Here is a 25,884-nt window from a genome sequence, read left to right on the forward strand (position 1 = left end):
GTGGATCTCCCATTCTATAATTAAAATCCGCCCGTGGACAATGGCCTAACTCGGTCCACACCCTACGAATAGGGTGTCCTTAATATTGTGCACGGAAAACAGAATTATCACAGTCAATAAAGGGTTTACCCTGGCCAAGGGCAAATAGCTGCACAGGCAGGTTGAAAATCTCAGTCTCTACTGAATTAACTCGGTTGACCAAATGACTAAATCTGCTAACTGAAATATGCAATGACTGTTCCCTGAATAAACTATTAGCACAGAGCCTTTGGGGAAGTTGTACATTGATGAAGAATAAATAATCCTTTTTACTGGTGGTGATCCTGGGTGATGGCACTCGCAATTACAGTCCATCGAAACTTGAATATCCGGATTCTCGCTGTTAGTCTATTTTTTTTGCTGGTCGTCTCTCTTCCAGTAAAAGCTCAGCACTTGAGGTCAGTCATTGTAGCTGATGTTTCCTTGGACGATCAGGAGACCTCCCTCTGACACTTGTATTGCAACAGCTGGCTAGCAGCACTCTAGTAATCTGAGTTGCTCTCTCTCTCTATCTCTCTGGTACAGAAGAACCCAGCTCTCCTCCAGTAGCACTGGGGCAGCTCACTCCTCACAAGGCCCTCTGCTTTCTGCAAAAACTGCTGAGTTACACCAGAGCCCTGCCCTTTATACCAAGCCTTTTAGCCAATCAACTGGCAGCTCAGATCCTCGTAATCCACGGCAGATTCTAGCAGGGACATATGTAAAGTCTAGCAGTAATATAGATATTTGCATGTTTATTTAACCCCTTGTACATGAAAACAGCCATAAATTGTATACTGGAATAAGAGCCGTTGTCAAGTTATCAAGTTACACCAGCATCATTGTGTGCTGATGATAGTTACTGCTCTGTTCATCGCCTGCTTACAATCTGACATTGTATATGTCCAATTCCCTATAGATGTAGGAGGCTGGACTGCAGTTCTCAGAGATGGATCACCTGCTCCAGTCCCTGTCCGCATGCCTCGCCATCTTAAAGAGGTGTATCTAGCATCACGTCAGCTGGAGCCCCTGTATTTCAATGCACCAGGTAATGTGAACCAAATAACTGTATTTTCTAAGCGAGTGCAATATGTATATAGCCCATCTACAGTGGACTGATAGCTATGGGCATACGAGCCAACTTCGAGAAAAATCTTTAAATATGGTTTTTGCCTTATTTCCTACCACATAGAAAACAAATGACAAAAATGAATTTTGACCGTCCGGACCAACTTGTTTATTCTGCACTGCAGGGCTTTAATGTCTGATTGTCATCATTTTGCAGACGCTTTCTTAGGAGACCGGTCTCAGAGTTATGGCCAAGTGTTCTCCATAAGTTTCCGTGTGGATCGTGGACGTCACAGGGCTGGTGCTGAGGATGTAATACTAGAAGGAGGAGGCTTGAGGGTGGCAGCACCACTTACCTCATCCCAAACCTCACTGCCCTGCAGATCACCTCAGACATATACCTTCAGGTGAGGTGACCTCGTCAACAACGGTGCAATTATCCATTTAAACCTGTCCTAAATTTTTGCTTTTATTTCTCAATATATTCAAAAACATTTACAAAACTTATGTCCTCCCCACAGATTGGATGAACTCTCTTTCAGCCCTTGGAATCCCAAAATGAGTCATTTTGATTTTCGACGACTTTTAAGTAATGTAACAGCCTTAAGAATTCGTGGTACTTATGGAGAATACAGTAAGTTCCTGTAAAAAGATGTTTTTGCCTCCTAATTAGGATACACAGACCTTCAATGCACTGTCTATTGTGCCCCCTAGTGGTATAGCTAATTACTACACCTCTTACTTTTTTGTTTAGTTTATAACGCCAAAATTGTTGGGGTGCCGGTACACGGAATAAGGGCCCATTCACATGCGCATATTTTCTATCTATGTGAGGTCTGCATTTTTTAGTGACTAAATGCTGACAGCACACGGACTCCTTAAAATAAACTGATGTTTTTACATGTGATTTTTTTTTGAAGTGACATCAATTGGACCTTCTTGCCTTTTTTTTGCACGCAATATTGGTCTACATAAAAAAGCACATCTGTATACACCGGTTTATTTCAATGGATCCATGTGCTGTCCGTATTCAATCACTACAAAATTACACACAGTAGGCGCGCAGATATATAAAGAGTATTCTCTATTTTTGTGCGCATTTGCACACCAAAGGCTCCCATAGAAGCCTATGGGAGATGCACAAGTGCACACTCAGTACGCGAGCAAATGAGCAATACTCTGCGCAATTCTGTGAAAAAGAGGACACATTTGTACCTCATTAGGCTAAATAGCCTTTTCAGTCATGACGGGGGGTGTACTGCACCAATGTGAACATGCCCTGCGAGTGCAAAAAAGTACAGTAAAATGCACCAATATGCGTGCAAAAGCATCTTGCTCACGGGTCTAGTATTGTTCTATTTGGGAGACTGTACAGGTAGCAGTGACACTTTTCTAAAGGGAGAAAAACAGTGCCGGCAAAAGGGTTCACCGCCCCATTATAAGTAAAAAAATATATTGCACTGAGTGGTAGCAAGATAGCAGTATGTCCACACCACAACAGCTCAATGAATAAATATATATCAGAACCAAGCTAATAACATTAACACATCACTAGAACCAAGCTTTGAACATAAAAACAGCATCAGCACCAAACTTATAAATACACCACCAGAACCAAGCTTGTACATAAATACAGCCCCAGAACCAAGATTTGAACATAAGTACAGCCCCAGAATGGAATTCATAACATAAATACAGCACAAACTAACCTCAGTACATAGATACAAAGCCAGAAACAAGCTCTTAACTTGGATGCAGCCCCAGGTCCAAACTCATAATGTAAATACAGTAGCAGAACTAAGTGATGGTATTGCAGGGGCACCAGTGGGCTGACAGCGGAACCTCAGAACATCAGAGGGAAGGAGACAGCGCCAAAGGAGGAGGATTTATGTAACACCACAAGACGCTGCCTTAGGAAAAAAATTATCTGGCCAGGGGGGCGATCTCCCCAGCCTACATCCGCCTGGTGCCCCCCTACAAGCTGGTGTTTAACGCCCGGTGTGTCCACATGAGTCACACACAGCTAACGTTGACCGTGAGGGCAGATAAGAGCTGCTCTGCTACCCTTTTATAAAGAAATCTATTGAACTTTTTAGGATTAAATATCTTAAATGTTGGATTTGCCTGAAAACCCCAAAATATGGATTCCTATGTGTATGTGTTGTCTCCATCAGGTACCGGATACCTGCAAAGTGTTACTCTTGTCTCGGCTCATCCTGGTCCTGAAGATTCTGCTCCTTGGGTGGAGAAATGCGAATGCCCAGTTGGTTATAAAGGTGGTTCATGTGAGCAGTGCGCCCATGGGTACTATAGAGAGTCTCCAGCACTCGGAGCGTTCAGCTCTTGTGTCCCCTGTAGATGCCAAGGGGGAGGCCGGTGCGACCCAGAAACAGGTAAATACCTCATTGTGTTCTTCTTTGGCCATGAGTTTATTCACATTCAGGTTTGCTGAGGATTTTTGGTTCTATTTTGATAATTGACCAGGTGACTGTTATGCTGGTGATGAGAATCAGAATATTGACTGTGCTGACTGCCCACATGGACAGTATAATGACCCCCGGGACCCCCAGAGATGCTTGCCATGTCCCTGCAGCTCTGGCATAGAATGCTCATTGTCTCCTGAGACTCAGGAACCTGTGTGTGATGGCTGTCCTGTAGGCCTAAGTGGTGAGTAACAAGAGTTCGGTGTATATATAATAGAGCATCTCAGAGACTCCTCTGCTTTATCCACTTCTGTAAGTACCTTCCTTCCGTTACTAGGTTTTATTCTTCATATTAATTATCATATATCAGATGCCACTGTTTGCATTATTGCCCCCCTCTACAATCACTTAAAATTTCAGTAAAAGTTGCAGGTAGAATATTTTGTAAAAGTTGCATGATGACGTACATTGTGCATACAACTATAAATATCTCACTTTAACAACTCCCAAAACAGGTCCTCGCTGTGAAATATGCGCAGATGGATATTTTGGAGATCCCGAGGGAGAACGTGGACCACGACGTCACTGCAGGCCTTGTGCTTGTAACAACAATATTGATCGAAATGTACCAGGAAACTGTGACAGAGTGACCGGGGAGTGTCTGAAATGTATTCATAATACAGCTGGGTTTCACTGTGACCGTTGCAGAGAAGGATACTTGGGTGACCCTTTGGATCCAAACCCAGAGCGCAAATGTAGAGGTAATGTTCAATCAATAATAATGAATGGGCTGCAGTGGTGCATAAATACATCGCACTGATTGTTGACTGCAATGAGATAGTTAAAGTACTTCAGATTGATGTATAGTTTATATGAACCTTTTGCTTGCGGTAATCATGTTGCTCCCAGGCAGCTATACAGAATTTGGCTGCTCAAAGGGCAACTATAACTAAAGTTCACAAGCTATGGAAGTAAATTGGATAAAAACAGTTGCTGATCTCATTCATATATTTGTAAAGTAGCTACCAAGGAAGGTAACCATTAAAGTGAATGGAAACTGTGTGTAGTACCAAACCGGGCCACTGCAGCTGGAATGGCGCTGTCCGATTTGAGGGACCTCTTGGTTATGTGTGTTTGTTTGGTGTATTTGTACTTTTTACTGCAAAGAAAAGCATTGTTTGATTTTTTAAAAAAGGACGAATTCAGACCAAACTGAAATCTGCTGAACCAAGCTTGTCAAAAATGTACTCAACACTAGTTATGAACTTGGTTCGGGTGCTATATTTGTTATGAGCTTGGTTCTGATGCTGTGCATGTGTTATTGGCTTGTTTCTGGTGCTGCGTTTATGTACTGAAGTTGGTTCTGGTGCTGTATTTGTGTTACAAGCTGGGTTCTGGTGCTGTATTTGTGTTACAAGCTTGGTTCTAGTATTGTATCTATTTACTGTGGTTGGTTAATGCTGTGTTAGTATACTGAGCTTGATTCTTCCGTTGTATTTCTGTACAGAGCTTGATTCTGGTACAGTATTCACTGAGCTGTTCCGGTGTGGGTATGCTGCTGTCTTACATACAGACTGCCTATCCTATATTTATTATGAGCTTGGTTCTGGTGCTGTGCATGTGTTATTGGCTTGTTTCTGGTGCTGCGTTTATGTACTGAAGTTGGTTCTGGTGCTGTATTTGTGTTACAAGCTTGGTTCTGGTATTGTATCTATTTACTGTGGTTGGTTAATCCTGTGTTAATATGCTGAGCTTGATTCTTCCGTTGTATTTATGTACAGAGCTTGATTCTGGTACAGTATTCACTGAGCTGTTCCGGTGTGGGTATGCTGCTGTCTTACATACAGACTGCCTATCCTATATTTATTATGAGCTTGGTTCTGGTGTTGTGCATGTATTAAAGGCTTGTTTCTGGTGCTGCATTTATGTACTGAGCTTGATTCTGGTACAGTGTTTATAGCTGTTCTGGTGTGGGTATGCTGCTGTCTTGCATGTAGACTGCCTATCAGTGTAATACATATAGTTTTTTTCTTATGATGGGGAGGGGCAGGGTGTGCAAAAAAAAATCAGCACAGGTTGCCATCTAACCTAAGGCCAACATTGACTCCGCCCAAGATGTTTTTATTTCTGCTGCTTTTATATGGGTGTGGGCTTTATCCTAAATTTACTGCTTTATTGCTATTTAACATGCCTTCTACCAAGTTTAGCGTTTCAAAGAATTATCTCATTGTGTGCTGTTGTTGGACTTCCAAGAAATGTTACATTTCCATCTTCTCTTGCAGCTTGTCCCTGTCACCCAATGGGTTCCCAACAACCAAGTTGTCAGAAGGATCGCTCTTGTGTGTGCAAACCTGATTTTTATGGGGACAATTGTGATCAGCCACAATGCCCCAGTTGTTATTCCCAGGTCAGCGACAAGGTATGTCTGCGGCTCCCATCCATATGAGGTCTCAATATTTTGTGTACAAATGAGTTAGTTATAGTGTGAAAAATATTTTTCATTGTATTTTCTAGATAAGTTTGTACAGAAGGCAACTACAGGGCCTGTCTAGTGGTGGCAATGGCCAAAGCCAGGTGACCGATACACGTTACTTGGAGGAGCAAATGAGAAGAGCCGAGGAGACGAGTAAAGCCATGTTAAGAGATGCAGAATCTGCTCATGGTGAGATCTGCACTGATAGGAGGGCTTGCATGCACGGTGACCACATGATCCAACGGTCTGTATAAAAGCTATATATTTGATAACCATTTGATAATCATCCCATAGGAGCTAAGGGATCCCTGCAAAGGCAGATGTCTCGGCTGCAAGAGTTACAGGAAGAGACCCAGAATGATCTGGAGCAAGTGCAGTTTAAGCTACAAGGTGCACATCCTCAGTCCGGCCAGTTCCAGACCCAGTTACGGGACTTAAAGGGGAAGATCACAGTTGCAATGGAGCAACTCAATGGACGCAAAGCCGAATTAAACAAACTGGTAACCAAAACTGATTTTCCATCGAATACTCCGCCTTTCTGGATACATGACTAGAGATGAGCGAGCACGCTTGGATAAGTAAGTTACTCTAGCGAGCCTCGCCCTTCTCGAGTAACTGCATTCTTGTCCGAGCGTGCTCGAAGGGTGAGGGGGGGAGTGATCGTAGCGGGGGGTTGAGAGAGAGAGAGATCTCTCTCACTCTCTCCCCTGCTACACCCTGCTCACCCCCGCCGCCCCCCCCCCTGAGCACGTTCGGACAAAAATGCAGTTACTTGAGAAGGGCGAGGCTCGCTAGAGTAACTTACTTATCCGAGCGTGCTCGCTCATCTCTATACATGACCACATTGCTTGTAATATACCGTGCATTCACATCATATACCTCAGATATGGTTTTCATCTACCCTTGTCATATTATGCTGATAATGTGCCTCCGAACTCTATTAGTGACCTTGGACATTTCCTAATCCCGTTTCTCATACAAGGGGTTTTGAGAAATATCTACATTTGCACTGAATGTCACAATATTGATTTAACTTTGCCCACATAATTTAGTTTCTTTTCTTCTTTTTTCCTTATTACAGACATTTTCTTCTACAGATTCATCCTCAAACTCTTTCTCACAAATTGGTCAAGAGGCCCAAACTATAGCAAACAGGTAATAACACGCCTATGCCTTTAGGCTAGGGCTACATGGTGATACCGTATTAGCTTATGAAAAATGTCATGCAGTTTCAACATTAAAGGAGATGTCCCGCGCCGAAACGGGTTTTTTTTTTTTAAACCCCCCCCCCGTTCGGCGCGAGACAACCCCGATGCAGGGGTTAAAAAAACCACCCGCACAGCGCTTACCTGAATCCCGGCGGTCCGGCGTCTTCATACTCACCTGCTGAAGATGGCCGCCGGGATCCTCTGCCTTCGTGGACCGCAGCTCTTCTGTGCGGTCCACTGCCGATTCCAGCCTCCTGATTGGCTGGAATCGGCACGTGACGGGGCGGAGCTACACGGAGCCGCTCTCTGGCACGAGCGGCTCCATAGAAGACTACAGAAGACCCGGACTGCGCAAGCGCGGCTAATTTGGCCATCGGAGGCCGAAAATTAGTCGGCACCATGGAGACGAGGACGCTAGCAACGGAGCAGGTAAGTATAAAACTTTTTATAACTTCTGTATGGCTCATAATTAATGCACAATGTATATTACAAAGTGCATTATTATGGCCATACAGAAGTGTATAACCCCACTTGCTGCCTCGGGACATCTCCTTTAAATCATATTAAGGGCCTATTCATATCATGTTTTGGCCTCTGTCCTCAGGTTCCATCCTGGGGTTCAGCCTGGATCACCAAAAACCACCAGAAACCTGGATGGAACCGTAGATTCTATTACTCATACGGAGACCAATAAGGTCTCTGCTTGATTAAGGTTCCATGTAGCTGACTACGTTATTCTGTCCGACTTAAAGGCCTGCTTAAATGGAGACCCTATAACTCTCCTTTTGAGTAATGGATGCCTACGGTTCCATCCAATGACTGCAACGAAAATGGGAACAGCACTCTATAGTGCAGAGCTCCAAGGGGGAGTGAAAATAGTAAAAATAAGAGAGCCCCTCACCTGATGGTGTTGTGCTGGTGGCACAAACACACTGTAATGCTTAAAAAGTAACTACACTTTCATCTAACTTTTGACATGTCATAGGGACAGGTCAAAAATATTGATCAATGGGGGTCCAACTGCTGAGACCTGACTGATCACTAGAATGAGGGGGCTGCAGCATTCACATGAGCTCTGCGCCCCCTCGGCTATCTTTGCTGGCTTTTGGCTGCTTCTAGCAGCTGAAGACAACCTCATAGAGGTGTATAGCGCTTTCTTTACACTTTTATGAGGCTGTCTTCAGCTGCCAAAAGCTAAGGAGGCACAGCACTCGGGTGAATGCTGCAGCCCCCTCAGCTGCCGAAAATAGTTAAGGGGTCGCAGCACTGGGTGAGCTCTGCAGCTTTCTTTTTCTAGTCCTAGGGCTCATAGACTAAGCATTGCACTGTACTGACATATACTGCACATTGATGAAATACGGTACAAGCCGTTTGCTGAGTCTACCTGCAAAAGTAAAGGGGCGGGCTCATGCAGATGGCAAAGCCATGTGTACCGTGCCTGTATTATGGCATGGATAGTCCTTATGGCACCATAAGTGATAGCCATAGGCTCGCAGTATGATGCCTTTACATGGCACCACGATATATTGTCATTCTCCCCTAAAAGTAATGATTTTAGTTGAGAAAACGTCTATATCCAATGGAATCCAACAGAAACAAAAGTCCATGTATGAACTAGAAGACATATAGAGCTACAGTTGAGTTCCATATATTTCTATAGGACCGTATTTAAAGGGGTATTCCAGAGACTGCATATTTTTTTCATGTTTTTACCCATTTACTGGATAGGTGAAAGCTGATGGATTTGTGGGGGTTCGACTGATTCTGAGAACAAAAGTCCCAGTTCCTCCTCACTTCTGGGTGGCTTCTCACACACAATGACGTCAAATTGATGGGGGCGCTGGCTGTTCATGTGCGGCCACCACTTCATTCATTTCAATGGTGCTGATGGAAAGAGTCAAGTACTCTGTACTGGGCTACCTGTGGCAGTCCCATTGAAAAAGAATGGAGAATCCCCACACATAGAGGCGTGCATCCAGCTTTTTGCTGACCCTGGATTGCTGTTCATTTCCTTGCTCTACCTGTATTAAAGCTGTATTACATCCCTAAGTGAAGGTAAAACAAGCGGCGGATCAGCAGTGCAACTATATTTTGCAGGATTGCTGCAGCAGAAGGAAGACCAGCGCTATAACTGGGGTATAGTGTAATATCCCCCACAGGGTGGCCGACAGCACATACTCTATAGCGCCCTGCTCAGGCGGATATCGTAGCATTCAGCAGATATTGTTGGAAGTTCCTATTTGCAGACCTTTTTGTTGGGTCCGCTTTTGTCACTGGGGAGCAACAATAAATCAAGACTGCTTTGCTGTTGCCTTGGTTATTTAAAAGATTGCAACTATGTAATCAATGTATCCAGGACAACTATTTTAGCCAATTGGCCTGCACAGACAGCAAACTACAGACCGTCCGCCAGGAAATGAGAGCCGATGAGATGCATATGCCGGGCTCATTAAATATCAATGAAGAAGATTGCAGAATCTCACGTATAATTAGTTGTTATAGTCTTTAATTTCCAAACAATGTGATGTAATCTGGGTTGTATCCATCCGGCTGTATAATAATTCCACACATATAGCCAAGTTATTAGGAAAAATTCTATGTACCTCCACTTGAATAATTCATCTCTTGTCATGCAGACTTTCTCAAGACGCTCAGACGATAGCACAGGATGCAGCTGATGCCTTGGCAGATACCCAGAGATCAATGCAGATTCTAAATTCTGGAGACGTGGACCTCGGTGCTGCTGAGAGGCTAAGTGAAAGGTACGGGATAGTGGATATAGGGGGTCCTCCGTAATATGGAATATAGAAAATGCCACATTTAAAAAAATGTGCCTGCCTGTGGCAGTTGATTGCGGCTAGCAGGGATTGCAGTCAGTAGGACAGGGAGCATGTTATCAGGCGGAGTACAGAGGGGTTTGGTTTAGGGGATGTGGTATGCCACCCTGAAGAGCTGCATTTTTAGAGCACGCCTGAAGTTTAGTGTGTCAGTGATTGCCCGGATAGTTTGGGGTAGCGCGTTCCAGAGGACAGGTGCTGCTCTGGAGAAGTCTTGGAGGTGGGAATGAGAGCTTTGAATTGAAGGGACACTCAGTCTGATTTCGTTAGCGGAACAGAGGACATTGGCTAGATGGTGGATAGGAATGAGGGAGGCAATGTAGGGAGGTGTGGTAGTGTGGAGAGCTTTATGGATGAAGGTAATGCGTTTGAATTGAATTCTGTATTTGACGGGCAGCCAGTGCAGTGACCGGCACAGGGCAGAGGCATCTGAGTAGCGGCTAGTTATAATCTATTGTCTGATGAAGGGGCATTAAACAGCCTCAAAAGCTTGCATATATAATAATTTTTCTGGTTGGCCAATAAAGGCATCACCTCTATAATACTTTTGTCTTTTTATACAAGAGTATTTAGCTTTTACAAGCTCTTTACTTATTTTAGTTTTTTAAGTCACTTGAAAAGTTTCTATTAAAGTACCGTATATTTTGTGTCTACAGGATAGATGAGATCCGTACTCAGACTGCAGCAATAGAGAGCGAGGCCATTCAAGCCGCAGCGGCAGCAGAGAGGTCCTACCACGACAGCATGCAAACAGCTCGAGAGATGGCAAAGGCTTTTCTTACGGATTCTCTGGGATTCCAGGTAAAGGTGTCAGCGAGATCCACATACATAATTACTGCATCAGATATTCTAGTATTCCCCCGATACCGACAGTTTAGCAATTTATAAGTTGGATCACATAACTCTTTTTGCAAATCAAGTTTATACAAATACTATCAGGTCATCGATAATAAAATATACAATAAGGGTGGTTTCATACCTCATAGAATAGAATCATAGACTGGTAGAGTTGGAAGGGACCTCCAGGGTCATCAGGTCCAACCCCCTGCTCAGTGCAGGATTCACTAAATCATCCCAGACAAATATTTGTCCAGCCTTTGTTTAAACACTTCAATTGAAGGAGAACTCACCACCTCCCGTGGTAACCCGTTTCACTCATTGATCACCCTCACTGTCAGAAAGTTTTTTCTAATATCTAATTTGTGTCTCCTCCCTTTCAGTTTCATCCCATTGTTTCTAGTCTTTCCTTGTGCAAATGAGAATAGGGCTGATCCCTCTGCACTGTGACAGCCCTTCAGATATTTGTAGACAGCTATTAAGTCTCCTCTCAGCCTTCTTTTTTGCAAGCTAAACATTCCCAGATCCTTTAACTGTTCCTCATAGGACATGATTTGCAGACCGCACACCATCTTGGTAACTCTTCTCTGAACTTGCTCCAGTTTGTCTATGTCTTTTTTAAAGTAGGGTGCCCAGAACTGGACACAGTATCCCAGATGAGGTCTGACTAAGGAAGAGTAGAGGGGAATAATGATCTCACGTGATCTAGACTCTATGCTTCTCTTAATACATCCCAGAATTGCGTTTGCCTTTTAGGCTGCTGCATCACATTGTTGACTCATGTTTAGTCTATGATCTATTAGTATACCCAAGTCTTTTTCACATGTGCTGCTGCTTAGCCCAATTCCTCCCATTCTGTATGTGCTTTCTTCATTTTTCTTGCCCATATGTAGGACTTTGCATTTCTCCTTGTTAAATACCATTCTGTTAGTCGCCGCCCACTGTTCAAGCTTATCTAGATCTTTTTGAATACTCTCTCTCCCTTCCCTAGTGTTAACTATACCTCCTAGCTTTGTGTTGTTGGCAAATTTGATCAGTTTCCTATCAATTTTCTCCTCCAGATCATTTATAAAAATGTTGAACACTGGGCCTAGAACAGAGGCTTGTGATATGCCACTTGATGCATTCTTCCACTTGGATGTGCAGCCATTTATGACCACTCTGAGTATGATCACTCAGCCAGTTCTGAATCCACCTAACAGTTGCCTTCTAAATCCCATATTTGGTCATTTTTTCAATACGCATGGTATCAGAGGCTTTGTCAAATGCTTTACTAAGGTCAAGATATATTATATCCACCGCATTTCCCTGATCAATCCAGTCAGTGATTCTGTCATAAAAGGAAATTAGATTCGTCTAGCATGACTTGTTTGTTACAAATCCATGCTATCTCTGGTTAATTACTCAATTTTTATCCAAGTACTTGCATATATGCTGTTTAATAATTTATTCAAACATCTTTCCCAATATAGAAGTCAGGCTCACAGGCCTGTAGTTTCCTGGATCCACCTTCTTCCCTTTTTGAAGACAGGGACAACATTTGCCCTTTTCCAATCTTCTAGGACTTCCCCTGTTCTCTAGGAATTTTCAAAGATTATGGCGAGTGGTTCAGCAATTACCTCCACTCCTTCCTTTAGTATCCTAGGATGTAATTCATCTCGACCTTGAGACTTGAATTTATTTAAGTTAGCTAAGTGTTTCCTCACCATCTCTTATAGATAGAAGGGAAGATCAGTTGATGTTCAATCTACTTTCTGAGAGATAACAGATACTAAACAGGAATTTAAAAATTCAGCCTTCTCAACATCATTCTTAACCAATTCCCCATTTTCATCTTGTAAGCATCCAATAGCATCTTTGACTTTTCTTTTGCTTTTGACATACCCCCAAAATCCTTTTTTGTTGCTTTTGGCCACTGTTGCAAGCCTCAATTCATTATTAGCTTTAGCATTTCTGACACTTGCCCTACAGTTTCTGCAGATCGCATTATATTCTTCTTTAGATATTTCCCCCTCTTTCTATTTGATAAACATATTTTTCTTCCTTTTTAACACGTGTACAAGTTCTGTGTTCATCCATCTCGGTTTCTTTAAATGCTTCCCATTCTTCCTTCTTTTAGGGATTGTTAACAATTGTGCTTTGAGAATCTCAGTTTGCAATATTTCCCAACCTTCTTGGGCATTTCTGTCCTTAAGAATATCCAGCCATTAGATTCTTCCTACCCTCTTTCTGAGTTCATTAAAATCTGCCTTTCTGAAATCCAACCTTGAGGTCTGAGTTTTCTCAGGTCTTCCTCCCTCTTTTTATCCTGAATTCAAGGAGAGCATGATCACTGCCTCCTCAGGTCCCAGCCACCTGTACTTCCTCAACCATTCCCTCCCTGTTGGTAAGAATTAGGTCCAAGATAGCAGATCCCCCTGTTTTCTCTTCTACCTTTTGGAAGATAAAGTTGTCACCAAGAGCGGATAAGAATTTGTTGGATCCATTAATTGTACCTGAGAGAGATTCCCAACAAATGTCTGGATACGTAAAATCTCCCATGATCACTATGTCATCCTTCTTTGAGAGCTTGGCCATCTGATGTAGAAAGAGTTCATCCATATCTTCTGCTTGTCCAGGCAGCCTATAGAAAATGCCTACAATGGCGTCCTTTCTGTTGTTCTCTCCTTGTATTCCTACCCAAACAGTTTCTACAGAACTCCCATGCTCTGAAGCTTGAATCTCTGTGGAGATTAATGTTTTCCTAACATACAATACAAGACCTCCTCCCCTTTTTTTAGGTCTGTTTCTTATAAATAAGTTGTATCTTTCAAGCCTTGTATTCCAATCATGTGTATCATTCCACCAAGTTTCTGTGATGCCTATGACATCATATTTCCCTTCCTGTGTTAGGAGCTTCTATTCTCCTTGTTTGTTTCCCATGCTCTGTGCCTTTGTGTAAACACATTTTAGTTTGTGATCGGTGTCTCTTGTTCCTCTACTTTCCTTCAGAATTTTTTTGTCTTTGTTCTTTCTTTCCACTTCTAATAGCGACGTTCTCAAATGTATTAATTAGCTGTATATTTGTACCTGGCCTTTCATTGGGGATTCTGTTTCCTGCTCCATTTAGGGAGTAGGAAAAGGGAATCTCTGCAGCCAAACAGCTCCATCTCTGAAAGGAACCAAACTGCCTCGAATGGACCACATTGACTATAATGGCGTTCGTCTGCTTTCCGCCCAACTGCCCAGCTTTTGGACTCAAATTTGAAACTGGCCAAACATTTCCTCCATTTATAGTTTAAACTATTATGAAGGAATTTAAGTATTCATGGTAACCTTAAAACACGTCCTGAACTTAATGTTCTCAGTGTATTGAAAAATGAGATTGACGACAATAAAATAGCTTGATGGTCACTACTAATGAATTATGTGTATAGGCACTGTTAAATGCCTGTAATCTGGTATCAGACAATCTAGAAAGTCTCATAATCTGGCATGACACACTCCTGTAATGTTTTGCAGATTTCTTCAGGCTTTCCCTATCATTAGCCTTTCTATTTGCCTATAGCAAGCAGATAGTTTCCAGTCATTATAACCAGGTACCAAGAAAATATATATAAGTTTCTCGGTACCTGGTTATAATGACTGGAAACCATCTGCTTGCTGTAGAGCTGAGACTCATGGTGATACATCTTTTTAATTATCAGGGGGAGATGGAGCGTCTGAAAGGTGAATCCTCGTCCTTGAGAACCTCAGTGGAAGAAGAGATATCACACGTCAATAATTTACAAAGCAAATTTGCTGTCATGGTGCAGGATATAGAACAGCTGCTTCAGGAGGGACAAAGGAACCAACTGGTAAGGACTGACCACTAACTTTCTCTTATACCTCAACAAAGAATCAGTATCTATCTATCTATCTCATATCTATCTATCTATCTTTCTGTTTATTTTTGTCAATTAACAAAATGCAAAGTGTACAAACATAAGAGAATTCTAAATCACATCAATATTTGGTGTGGCCGCCCTTCAGAACACCATCAATTCTCCTAGGGACACTTGCACACAGTTTTTAAAGAAACTCGGCAGGGAGGTTGTTCCAAACATATTGGAGAACTAACCACGGGTCTTCTGTAGATGCAGCTTGCTCAAATCCTTTTGTCTCTTCATGTAATCCCAGACTGATGCGATAATGATGAGATCAGGACTCTGCGGGGGCCAAATCATCACTTCCAGGACTCCTTGCGCTTCTATATGCTAAAGATAGTTTTTAATGAAATCTGCGGGATGTTTGGGGTTGTTGTCCTGCTGCAGAATAAATTTGGAGCCAATCAGATGCCTTCTATTTTTGAAAACAAAATTCTTACTTTGCAGCATTTTTTCCACACCTGCCTAAAACTTTTGCCCACTACTGCATATAGATCTATATAATCTATACATTTATTTGGGCGACAGATGTCTCCCGACGACCTCCATATAAAAGTTCCCTCTTCTCTTGGCTCTACTGAGTATTTTTATTTCCTCTTATTTGAATTGTTACTATTTCTTGTTTTTTTTCACAGTAGGAAAACTGCAGAAAGTCCAGCACTTAGATAATCCTGATACAAACTTTATTAGAGACCATATATAAAACCAGTGTAACAGAAAACTGAAAAGAAATGCCAAAGTAAAAAAGGCTGCACCTCTCAGACTGTCAGAGTCCTTACTCAGTTTTTTTGCCTTCTTCTGGATCAACATTGTGGGTTAATAGGCTGAACTGAATGGACATATGTCTTTTTTCGGCCTTACATACTATATTACTTGAAAACAAAGGTTTGGTACCGTGTTAGCCAGTAGAGCAAAATGTGATTGTTCCCAGCAAGAGAAACCAAGTAATGTTGTAGATCTGATACCTTTTAATGGCTAACAAAAATACATGATGTAATCGCGAGCTTGAGAACCAACGCAGGGTTCTTCTTCAGGCTAAATGGATTGGATCTGAAGAGGCATGGATATTTATACACACTCATAACATTCATACTTATGACAAGGCACAGATATGGATGGGATTGGTTCACAATCACATATTACTTATGACATGGACTTTCATAAATATAAACAGCTTTAAAACGTATCATAGAAGCGTCTGTCACTTGAGCAGACATCACTAACGAGTTCAACAGGTGTGTGCATGTAGGTCTAGTAATCACACAATCACAACAGCACTGAGGCTTGTACATGTATATACATGATGGATACATGTTGCATGATGCATAACTAAGAGATAAAGAATATATTATAATATATTGTATATCAGGTTGCAACATTCCAAATCATGCAGCGTGCTTCTTCTTTTCTGCTTTTGATTAGTTTTTAACATTGTATTATGTATATACATCTACAAGCTTCAGTGGAAGTACATACCATGATTAATAAGGACTTTGTGACAATCCAAAATGCGTAGGTTTTTTTACTTTGTTTTTTTTTTTTCCTGTTACCCGGGTTTTTATATATGGTCTCTCATTAAGTTTGCACCAGGATCATGTGAGTCTGGACTTTTACACTTTTCCTACTGTTTCAACTGTAGGTGAGCCCATGCATCGGAAGTAGACTGTTACATGTAACTAGCTAGACATGTTATCTTCCCACATTGATTTTTTCTATACATGTTCCCTTGGAAATGTAAAGGGCAGCAGAATATGCTGGTGAACTATTATAATGGGTAGACAGAGGAAAGCCACATGCTTCTGGCGGAGGATTATCACCTGGCTGAGCAAAAGAAAATCCAATCTGCCCAATTGTTAGCGGATCCCACTATCAGGCCATGTTCACACATTCAGGATTTAATGGGCATCTTAGACTGTCATTTAAATGGTAGTCACTGTGAGAAGGAGACATATGGAGTCACTAAGGTTCCGTATTATGAAGCCATGGACATCCCTTGTGCCGGCATGTGGTGCCACTCATCATGCAGTGTATTCTCTTTTCCAAGCAATGCTTTTACCGTAGGGGTAATACAGAGTGCCAATGTGTATTCCCCTGTTTTCTTTTACTACTGCTTCCATATGAATCTTTGGAAATGGGGTGGAGTAATGTTTCTCCTTGGGGAGAGTGCCAGGTTGGTGTAGGAAGTCTAATATAAGCCTTGCAATGCTCCCTGGGAAAAAAAATGCAAATAGAGGATGAAAAAGTATCTCCAGGGTGCCACCTAATGAAAGATGACTTTACTATAAGTTAATAATTGACCTTTAAACATTTCTTGACAACATGTCTGAGGAGTTTTAGTTTATATCCTCAGTCATGTTGTTAAGGCCTGTTAAAAGATCGAACATTGACTTATAGGGAAGTCACCTCACAGTAGGTGGTGTTGTGGAGGTACTTTTTCTTTCCCCTCCCTGGTAACAAAAAGTCTGTGTGCCTCTGAATACTATCAGAGGGTCACAGAAGTATAATACAGGCCCTTAGCTTTCCATGGGTGCAGTACTACAGATCTGTACAACACCAATCAGTAATACAGTTGTGCACTTCAAACTTGAACATGTCTTAACATGATAAAACATGGTCGTCCTGGCACCAATATTCTCTTACCATGTCTCCGACCCTCCCGGGGGAATCTAGCTTACCATGAAGCATATCCTCTTCCCCCTCCCCCCTAACAAACTTAGGATGAATTTAACCTTTGATCAGGTCTATTGAAGAGTCTACCCTAATTTTCTACCATTGCCTCATCAATTTGATTTGCAATAAATACAGTCTTTCTCCCTCTACCACCCCTCCCTACCTTCTCCCTATGGCTGGGTTCACATGGGACAGATTTGCTGCGGAAATTCCGTGCAAAATTTCTGTGCGGCAAATCCGCCTGCGGCTCCTAATCTCAGGATTAGCCAGCCATGTGGACGAGATTTTGCAAAGATCTCGTCCACATGGGGCGGCAAAGCCGGGTGGAACCGGCGACGTGGCACGGAATAGACAGCCGCAGCATGCCAATTCTTTTTTTTTTCTCTTTGCGGCTTCACTCCTCTCTATGGGGAGAGAAAGCTGCAACAGAACTGCTCCAAAACCTGCGGCGAAGTGCCGCGGGTTTTAAAGCTGCGGCTCTCCCACGGAAATCTCGAGATTCCCGCCGAATTTCCATCCCGTGGGAACCCAGCCTATGTGTTTTCCCTCCCTATTGTTTGGTCTCCCCTTAAGTGTTATTTTGTTTTTTGTCTACTCTGGTTTGTACCATTTTAAGGGTTAACATTTTCTACAGAATTAGATCATTGTATTTTATTTTAAAAGGGGAAAAATATTTGGCTATCTAATTTTTGTTCATTTTCTCATTAACGTAACCCCTGATTTTAAACATGAATGTAATCTTTGAAGTCTCAGTTGATGTTTTGACCTTCTAAAATCAATTAAATCTTTTGTTGACCAAAAATGTGAATAATAGAACGCTGTTCCTGATATCAGAAAAAATGGAATTATTTAATCCTAAAAAATAGCTAAAAATTTTTTATTAAAAACTTACTTTCTAACAGAAAAATAACATGTTCAATATTTGAAGTAGCTCTAAGAAAATGAGGACTTATCCTCAGGATAAGTCATCAATATCTGGTCCGTTCCTTGGAACCACAGCCAGTCAGCTGCTCGCCAGTCGCTGTCATGTATGGAGCAGGAAGCAGATAGCTTTGTACATTGTACAGTGGTCTGGCATAGTATTGCATGCAGATCTTCCTTTGACGTGAATAAAAGCTGTGCCTGCAATACCGTGCCAGACCACTGCACAATGTACAGCGCTATCTGCTTTCTGCTCAATACATAGGCAGAGCAACCTGGCGAACAACATATTAGCAGCGGCAGGCCAACTATTGATGACCTATTCAGAGGTTATTGAGAGCTGGAAAACCATTTTAGTGCGTGATCACCTTTGTCCACCTTTTTAAACAGCTTCCACCATGTGTTAAGACATCAACAGAAAACCCATCTACTAGTTTTATGAGAACAGGGACCAATGTTGAAACTGGATTTTTCTGTACTTCTTGCAGTTGGCAGATCAGTTGATGTCACGCACAAATGCTGCTAAGAATAAAGCAGAAAAGGCAAAGCAGACAGGGAACAGCACTTATTATACGATTGAAGGGATGTTAAGCAGCCTGAGGGGTGAGTATGTGCAAGTGTGACGTTGTTTTGACAGGATGTTCTTCATGCACAGACGTTCCATATCAAGGAAAATTTACTTTGCACCATTTCAAGTCTTTACATGTTTCAAGTTAAATTAAAGAGAACCTGTCAGCCCTCCTGACATGTCTGTTTAGTAAAAACTTCGTATTCCCTCTGAAATAACAATTATAGAGCATCTTTTCTTAAATCTCTACATTACGCCGTTCTTCTGTTGTGCCCCCTGGAAATGTATGAACAAACTGAGAGCGGGGTGTTACCATTTCCCTTGTCAATTTAGTGTCATAGTGTGTAGGAACAGTATTGTTTCTCCTGAGGGAGAGCACCTAGAAGGTGTAAGGAGACTTACAGCCATCCATGCTCCTTTGGGAAATATGCAAATGAGAAGATGAAACAATAGCTCTACAGCACCATCTATTGAAAGGCAACATTCCTGCAAGTCAATGTCAGGCTTTTAACTGGGAATTATGAGCCAGAATCTTCTCCAGACAGCTGTTTCAGGGTGATTGCCCATCATCATCGTGCAGCAAGGCTTGTTAAAACATCTGACATTGACTTGCAGGAATGCTGCCTTCCAATAGATGGCATTGTAAAGGTATTGTTCCATCTTCCCATTTGCATATTTCCCAGAGGAGTATGAATGGCCTCATTAGTCTCCTCACACCTTCTAGGTGAATTCCCTTAGGAGAAAGAATCCCCCTCCTGACCCACATCTCTAGGCCTCCCCCCTAGCCAAGCCAGAAACCTGCTGCACATTGATGAAGGCTAATCACCCTAAAACAGCTGTCTGTGCATGGTTTTCTGGCTTTGGCTAACAATTCTCAGTCATTGTTACAAGGCTTGGTAAAAAGTCTGACATTGACTTGCAGGCATGCTGCCTTCCAATAGGAGGTGCTGTAGAGGTATTGTTTCATCTTTTCATTTGCATAGTGTGCAGGGATATATGGGGAATGGTAACATCCAGCTGTCAATTCAGTCATACATTTCCAGGAGGAATAACAGAGCAATAGCTGTCTACAAATATCTGAAGGGCTGTCACAGTGCAGAGGGATCAGCCCTATTCTCATCTGCACAAGGAAAGACTAGAAGCAATGGGATGAAACTGAAAGGGAGGAGACACAGATTAGATATTAGACAGTGAGGGTGATGAATGAGTGGAACAGGTGACCACGGGAGGTGGTGAGTTCTCCTTCAATGGAAGGCTTCACACAGAGGCTGGACGGACATCTGTCTGGGATGATTTAGTCAATCCTGCATTGGGCAGGGGGCTGGACCTGATGACCTTGGAAGTCCTTCCAACTCTACCATTCTACGATTCAATGTCACAATGCAGATTTTTAAGAAAAGATGTTCCATGTTGCCCTAATTCCATAATGGATAATACCTTTGACACATCATAGAAGCTTGTAAGTTTGCACTAATTATTGTATTTTAACTTTCTTAGAGTTTGGAGATACGGTAGGCGACCGGCGTAGAGAAGCTGAAGATGCCCTGAGACGTCTCCCAGAGATTACGCGCCAAACTCAAGCAGCTGTAGATACTACAGAGAGAGCTGGAGCTGCTCTGAAGGGCGCAGAGAACGATGCTGCCACAGCGGATAGAAATGCCAGGGATGCACAAAGTATTACAACTGCAATACAAGAGGTAAAGCTGAAACCTAAGGCTGTATTCATATGGGCAAGTGCAATTTTGGTCAGTGAAAAACAGTTTTCTGTGTCATTTAAACACAAATTTCATGAGTTTGCTGTGGTTTTGCCATTTTCTCGCTCAGCTTGCATCTGTTTTTCACTGCTCTGCACGTTCTGGCTCTTTTTTTCCATGAGATCCCCATAGTGACGTGTTAAAAACATGTTTGCATGTTTAGGGAGGTAAGTCTTCAACCAGACAGCCCTGGTGGTGGATTATCTTCTGCGGAGCAAAAGGATCAAGTGTTGAAACTCAAAGTTTCCGATCCTTCTTTCCCCTGATATCATCTGTCAATGGGAAAGTTGAGTGGCACCTATACACATTAGAGAGTTGTCTGGTCTTGCCGAAATCAGCAAGCTCAGATGACTGACCACTAATGTGTATATGACCTTTATTTCTCATCCTGGACAACTCCTTAAATCCAGGATTCCATGGTGAAACATAGGTACCTGCGGGGAAAATCACAGCAGCAGTTTCAATATCTCCCTATTGAACACAAATTTGCAATTGACCCTGTAACAATTTGCACAAAAACACAACATGGTCTGTGCTTGATGCACATTCTGGACTAGTATGTATCATAGTCTAAGACACTACACATTGCATTGATTGGCCAGTGCAGCTCATTTGGGCAGGGATGGCCAGTTAGAGCAGCATGTAGTGTCTTAGACTGCCAATGCTACTAATTCACAATGTGCATCAGGTAGTCAGAGAAGCTGTGCGGCCATCTTTGTTTTCCAGGATCGGAAGATCTCTTTAAGGCTGCCTACTAGTTGCAATAATACCTTTTTTTCACTTTTTTTCTCTTAATCGAATTTTTAAACAAAAGGTAAAAATATGCAATAGGGGGGAAATGGTGCAATCTGTATTAGGTCTCATGCACACTGCATCATTGGGAGCTTAATGGGTTCTGTGTATGCTGTCCATTTTATTCTTTTAGTTTGGCTATTAGTTAAATTGCATTATGTTTTTTAAGCTTTTTTGACTACTAGGAGTAGCCATAAGAATGGCACCTTTCTGGCTGACATGCAAGGATACATAGAGAGTCCATGTAATGCAGCTCTCTGATGAATACTACTTACCACTAGGAGAAAAGAGGGCAGTTGTTCTTGCTAATAAAAAGCAATAAACACTTCGTAGGACTAGACTGTATTGCAACAGCCCAGTGTTGAAGATAAAACAGGTCGGAGGACATCTGTCCTAGATGGATGAACAGGGGCTCACAGAGAAGAGTACGGTATAGTAGAAACAATAAAACTTAGGCTTTATTAAATTCATGAGAAGCTCATTGGGAGTACTGATATACCAGAATAAATTCTATTAACTATACTCAAGAGAAAAAGTGGGGTACCCGCCCTGAAAAGGGTGACTCCACACCAGAACCTACTTCTAGAGATCACTATTACACCCTAGGTTACAGGAAAAAAAGGGCAAAAGAGGAAAGGAAAATCTAGAATCCAAAGGATGAACATAATATTATTCCAGCTTGAGATTTGCAGTGTTCCTATACTGATGAGGACATGCTAATAATCTTTAGGCCATGTTGTATAATATGTACTGCGCTCTGCTTCTCAGGACATGATGCAGATGGGCCTTGACGCAAACCGTACGGCTGAATTGGCCTTGACTTTAGAGCGAGAGTTTGCAGATTTGCGCAAGATGGTTACTGGAACAACTGGAGACTTGGATGATAGGACTCGGGTTGCAGAGCAAGACAGTGTGGCGGCTCAAGGGGTAAGAATGTACAGAAGCAAGTTCACATTTTCTATAGACCTGTAGACATCATGAATCTCAGTTTCTTCAATGAATAGATTTGTAATAAAGAAGAAAATAACAAGTTTACATCTGACTGATGACATTTCTGGAGATTTTTGGACACATTTTGCTCATTTTCTTTGCCGTCCTTTAGGTTGCTGTAAGTGCTCTGGAAGCTGAGGCCAGCGCTACCGGTACCCTTGATGCTGTAACAGAAACGTTAAATGCCCTTGATCATCTGCTGAGCCTATTGGGTAAGAGACCATAATAATTACCTATTTCAAGGTGTCATCCTTGCATCATGTGCTGATCAAATTACTATTGAGCCATCAGTAATTCAGCACCAGCCCTGTCTTTGTAGTCTTTAGAGGCCCTGGGTTACTAAAAATCAGATCATGGGGGAAAAAAAGACAAATCCTGCCTGAAATATTCCAGTTTTACCCTTTGTGGCTGGTTGCCCATCTGCAGTTTTTCAGAAGTAATGTCTGGTATATTAATGTTTGAAGCAAGGTGTACATTACCGTATTTGGGACCGTGTGCTGTCTGTGTTAATCCATGAACAACACATGGCCCCGTTTGAGCCCTATGAAGTATGAGCATTGATGGTTTTTTCACACACACCGGTGGTCCATGTGGAAAGACTTATGGCTTGTCTTATTCCTGCCCTTTACACTGACGAGAAATAGGACATCCCAATACTTGTCAGTGTGTGGGTCCTTGTAAATCAGACTGGCATCCGTGTGCTGCCTCACACGAGTTACGCCCGAACCTCTCGGCGCAACTTGCACTTACAGATAGTGTGTCGGAGGCCTATGGCAATACGCACACGGACAATTGTTAGTCGTGCCCAAGATTGTTGGCCACAGTTCTCATCGCATAGCCCATGGACTCTCTTTTGTTGTGCGAGTTCCTTTCATACTGCAATCAGATGGAATTCACGCAGGAATATCGCCCGCGTGCATGAGCTCTGACATAGATAAAGCTATTATGTAACTGCTTGCCTAAGGTCGGCTTCACACGTACGTCTTTGCGCGCACAATAGGTAGAGAATAGGACCCATTGATTTCAATGGTTTAGTTCACATGCGCGCAAAAAAAATAGAACATGCCCTATCTTTCTGTGGATTTGTGCATAAAAGGTCCCTAAAAAAGTTAATGGGTGCATGTGGTGCTACAAAGTCGTGTGACTTTGTAGCATCATGTGCAACTTTGTAGCGACACAAAATAGCGATATTTCCGCTATAAGAAACACTGCAGCTAAGTGTAGGTCAATATAGAAATATGAAGTGCACTATTGGAATTTAATTTTAGTGGCTTTTTTTTAATGTCATGCATATTTGCATTTTTTAGGTCAGTGGTATTTCTTTTGCAATCAAGAGCGCTTCTGAAAAAATTGGTGTGTGTGAAGCCACCCTAAGCCCTAAATTTCATACAGAAACATATCAATTAAGTTCTGTTTCACAGATGTATTCTGTCCTAGAAACTTTCCTTCTAGGTAAGAGTACAGTGCCGTGTGGGGGACATATATTGTCATTAACATTCAACGGCTCAGAAACTGTCCTGATCCAATCTTTCTTCTATAGGCACAGGTACAGGCCAAAAATATCATCTTGTAACAGTTAAGCCCTTTTTACACGGGCCAATTACCTCTGAATGCTCCTTTGCCTGACAATCGGCCCTGTAAAGGGGCCAAGGATCAATCAACGATCATTCATTTGCCGAATGTACAGTCTAAGCGAGCATAAAAATGTCTGCCGATTGGTGGTACATCTTCCCGTATGAACAGGGCGAAGTACAGCCGGCATATGGAGACAAACAATTGTAGCGGCAATTGTTCATTCCAATATGTCGATTCTGAGCCTGTGTAAAAGAACATGTAATGAGTGGTAACCAACATGATGGTTGATCGGCACTCGTTACATCGGGCCAAGAACTTGTCTGAAGGGTTCTTTAGCTTCTCTATATTTTATCTAGCAGATCTGTCTCTCTTTGAATTTTCCTCTAATCTGTCTGATTTTCTTTTATTTTCCAGACCAGCCTGTAGAAGGCAGTGAAGAAAAGTTAAGAGCTCTAGACCTTAGTATGCGGACTGCTCGCACAAAGGTCACTGGGCAGCTCCGGCCAGCTTTGGAGGTGTTGGAGTTGGCCGCTAAAAATCAAAAACAGGAAATTCTCATTTTGGAGAAAGACATTAAACAAACTCGTATCGACATCCAAAACTTGCATGATATAAAGAACACTCTGCCAGACGGGTGCTACAGTACCTCTGCCATTGAAAGACCTTAAGCGCACAGTGATGGTTCCGGCACCAAGAGCCACATGGTCATCCACCTCACCCATACTGGGTGTAATATGCTGCAGTATTAAAGTACACCATCACCCATTGATGTATTTTATTTCAAGAAATGTATATATATATATTGGACGTGGTTGAGGGAGGACTCATTCGTATATAGAACTACCTGAGACGATGTCGTTTGTACTGGTCTTATTTATTTATTAATAAACTATGGTCACGTCTACTATATCCGATGTTGGTCGATATCACAACTCGTACCATCTAGCAAAGCAAAGTCTTTATTGGTAAAACAGCGACATTAATATGAACAGAACCATACACTAGTCAAAGAACTGCAGTCATAGCCTCCGAACATGAGACTGACCCCCACTTTTTTTTTTAGTTTTTTTTTTGCACAATTTACATAAATTTTTCTAATAACCCCTTCTGGTCCTTCATTCTCGACTCCATATAATTACATTAAAATTCAATTATTCCCTAAATATTCTTGAAAGTAGACATATCATAAATGGGTCCCAGAAACAGGCCAATAAGGGATAGTAGTAGACCGTGCTTGGGGCCCGTAACCACAAATGATTTTAGCAGACATTGAACTATCTCAACATTCCCGTAGTTCACATCTAAAATCTTTGGGCCCCTTCTGCAACTGTAGTCTACTTGCATTTTGTAGGAAGTTCATCCGTTACATGCCATAAAGAAAGTCAAGCCAACATATAATGAGGCAGGATGAGCACTGATGTCTATGCAAGGCATGTATATATGGTTCACGCTCCATAAATGATGCTACTATGAAATTATGCATGCCACCTAATATGAAAAAGGATGTCAAGAAAAGGCGTATGCATACAGAGGGTCCCCAGGGTGTCAATCCAATAGTGGGATCATATAGGCAATGGCTGCCCTAAGGTGTCTGTGAAGTCAGCAATGACTATTATGGCACAATGTCTGAAGCTAAATTTTATATTATGCATCAAAAACATTTTGGATTTCGGTGTTAATTTCTTTTTCAGTATCTACGGTCTACAATACTCATGCTCAACGATAGCCCTTTCAGATGTATGTTTACATTGTATTTAATATGTCACTCTACAATCTGCTTGTTGCTACACTAACACTATAGGAGATAAGACCTTTATAGCCAAGAAAAGGTTCTTAGATCCCTTA

At 42.1% G+C, this 25,884-nt stretch overlaps 1 protein-coding gene across 1 annotated transcript in view; it reads left to right on the plus strand.

Moving 5' to 3' along the window:
- Positions 1–24,948, plus strand: part of LAMC2 (laminin subunit gamma 2) — a 41,489-nt gene extending 16,541 nt beyond the window's left edge. The window contains exons 6-23 of the mRNA XM_066597449.1: positions 938–1,066; positions 1,304–1,493; positions 1,608–1,720; positions 3,261–3,479; positions 3,571–3,753; positions 4,025–4,270; positions 5,792–5,928; positions 6,024–6,171; positions 6,277–6,482; positions 7,064–7,137; positions 9,827–9,952; positions 10,684–10,828; positions 14,551–14,700; positions 18,849–18,963; positions 20,426–20,625; positions 22,243–22,401; positions 22,577–22,676; positions 24,454–24,948. Coding sequence (XP_066453546.1) covers positions 938–1,066; positions 1,304–1,493; positions 1,608–1,720; positions 3,261–3,479; positions 3,571–3,753; positions 4,025–4,270; positions 5,792–5,928; positions 6,024–6,171; positions 6,277–6,482; positions 7,064–7,137; positions 9,827–9,952; positions 10,684–10,828; positions 14,551–14,700; positions 18,849–18,963; positions 20,426–20,625; positions 22,243–22,401; positions 22,577–22,676; positions 24,454–24,707 — 2,894 coding nt within the window. The 3' untranslated portion in view covers positions 24,708–24,948. The remainder of the gene's footprint in view (positions 1–937; positions 1,067–1,303; positions 1,494–1,607; positions 1,721–3,260; positions 3,480–3,570; positions 3,754–4,024; positions 4,271–5,791; positions 5,929–6,023; positions 6,172–6,276; positions 6,483–7,063; positions 7,138–9,826; positions 9,953–10,683; positions 10,829–14,550; positions 14,701–18,848; positions 18,964–20,425; positions 20,626–22,242; positions 22,402–22,576; positions 22,677–24,453) is intronic.
- Positions 24,949–25,884: the final 936 nt, after the last annotated feature.

This window comes from Eleutherodactylus coqui, chromosome 3, assembly GCF_035609145.1.
Source record: "Eleutherodactylus coqui strain aEleCoq1 chromosome 3, aEleCoq1.hap1, whole genome shotgun sequence".
Classification (NCBI taxonomy): Eukaryota; Metazoa; Chordata; class Amphibia; order Anura; family Eleutherodactylidae; genus Eleutherodactylus; species Eleutherodactylus coqui.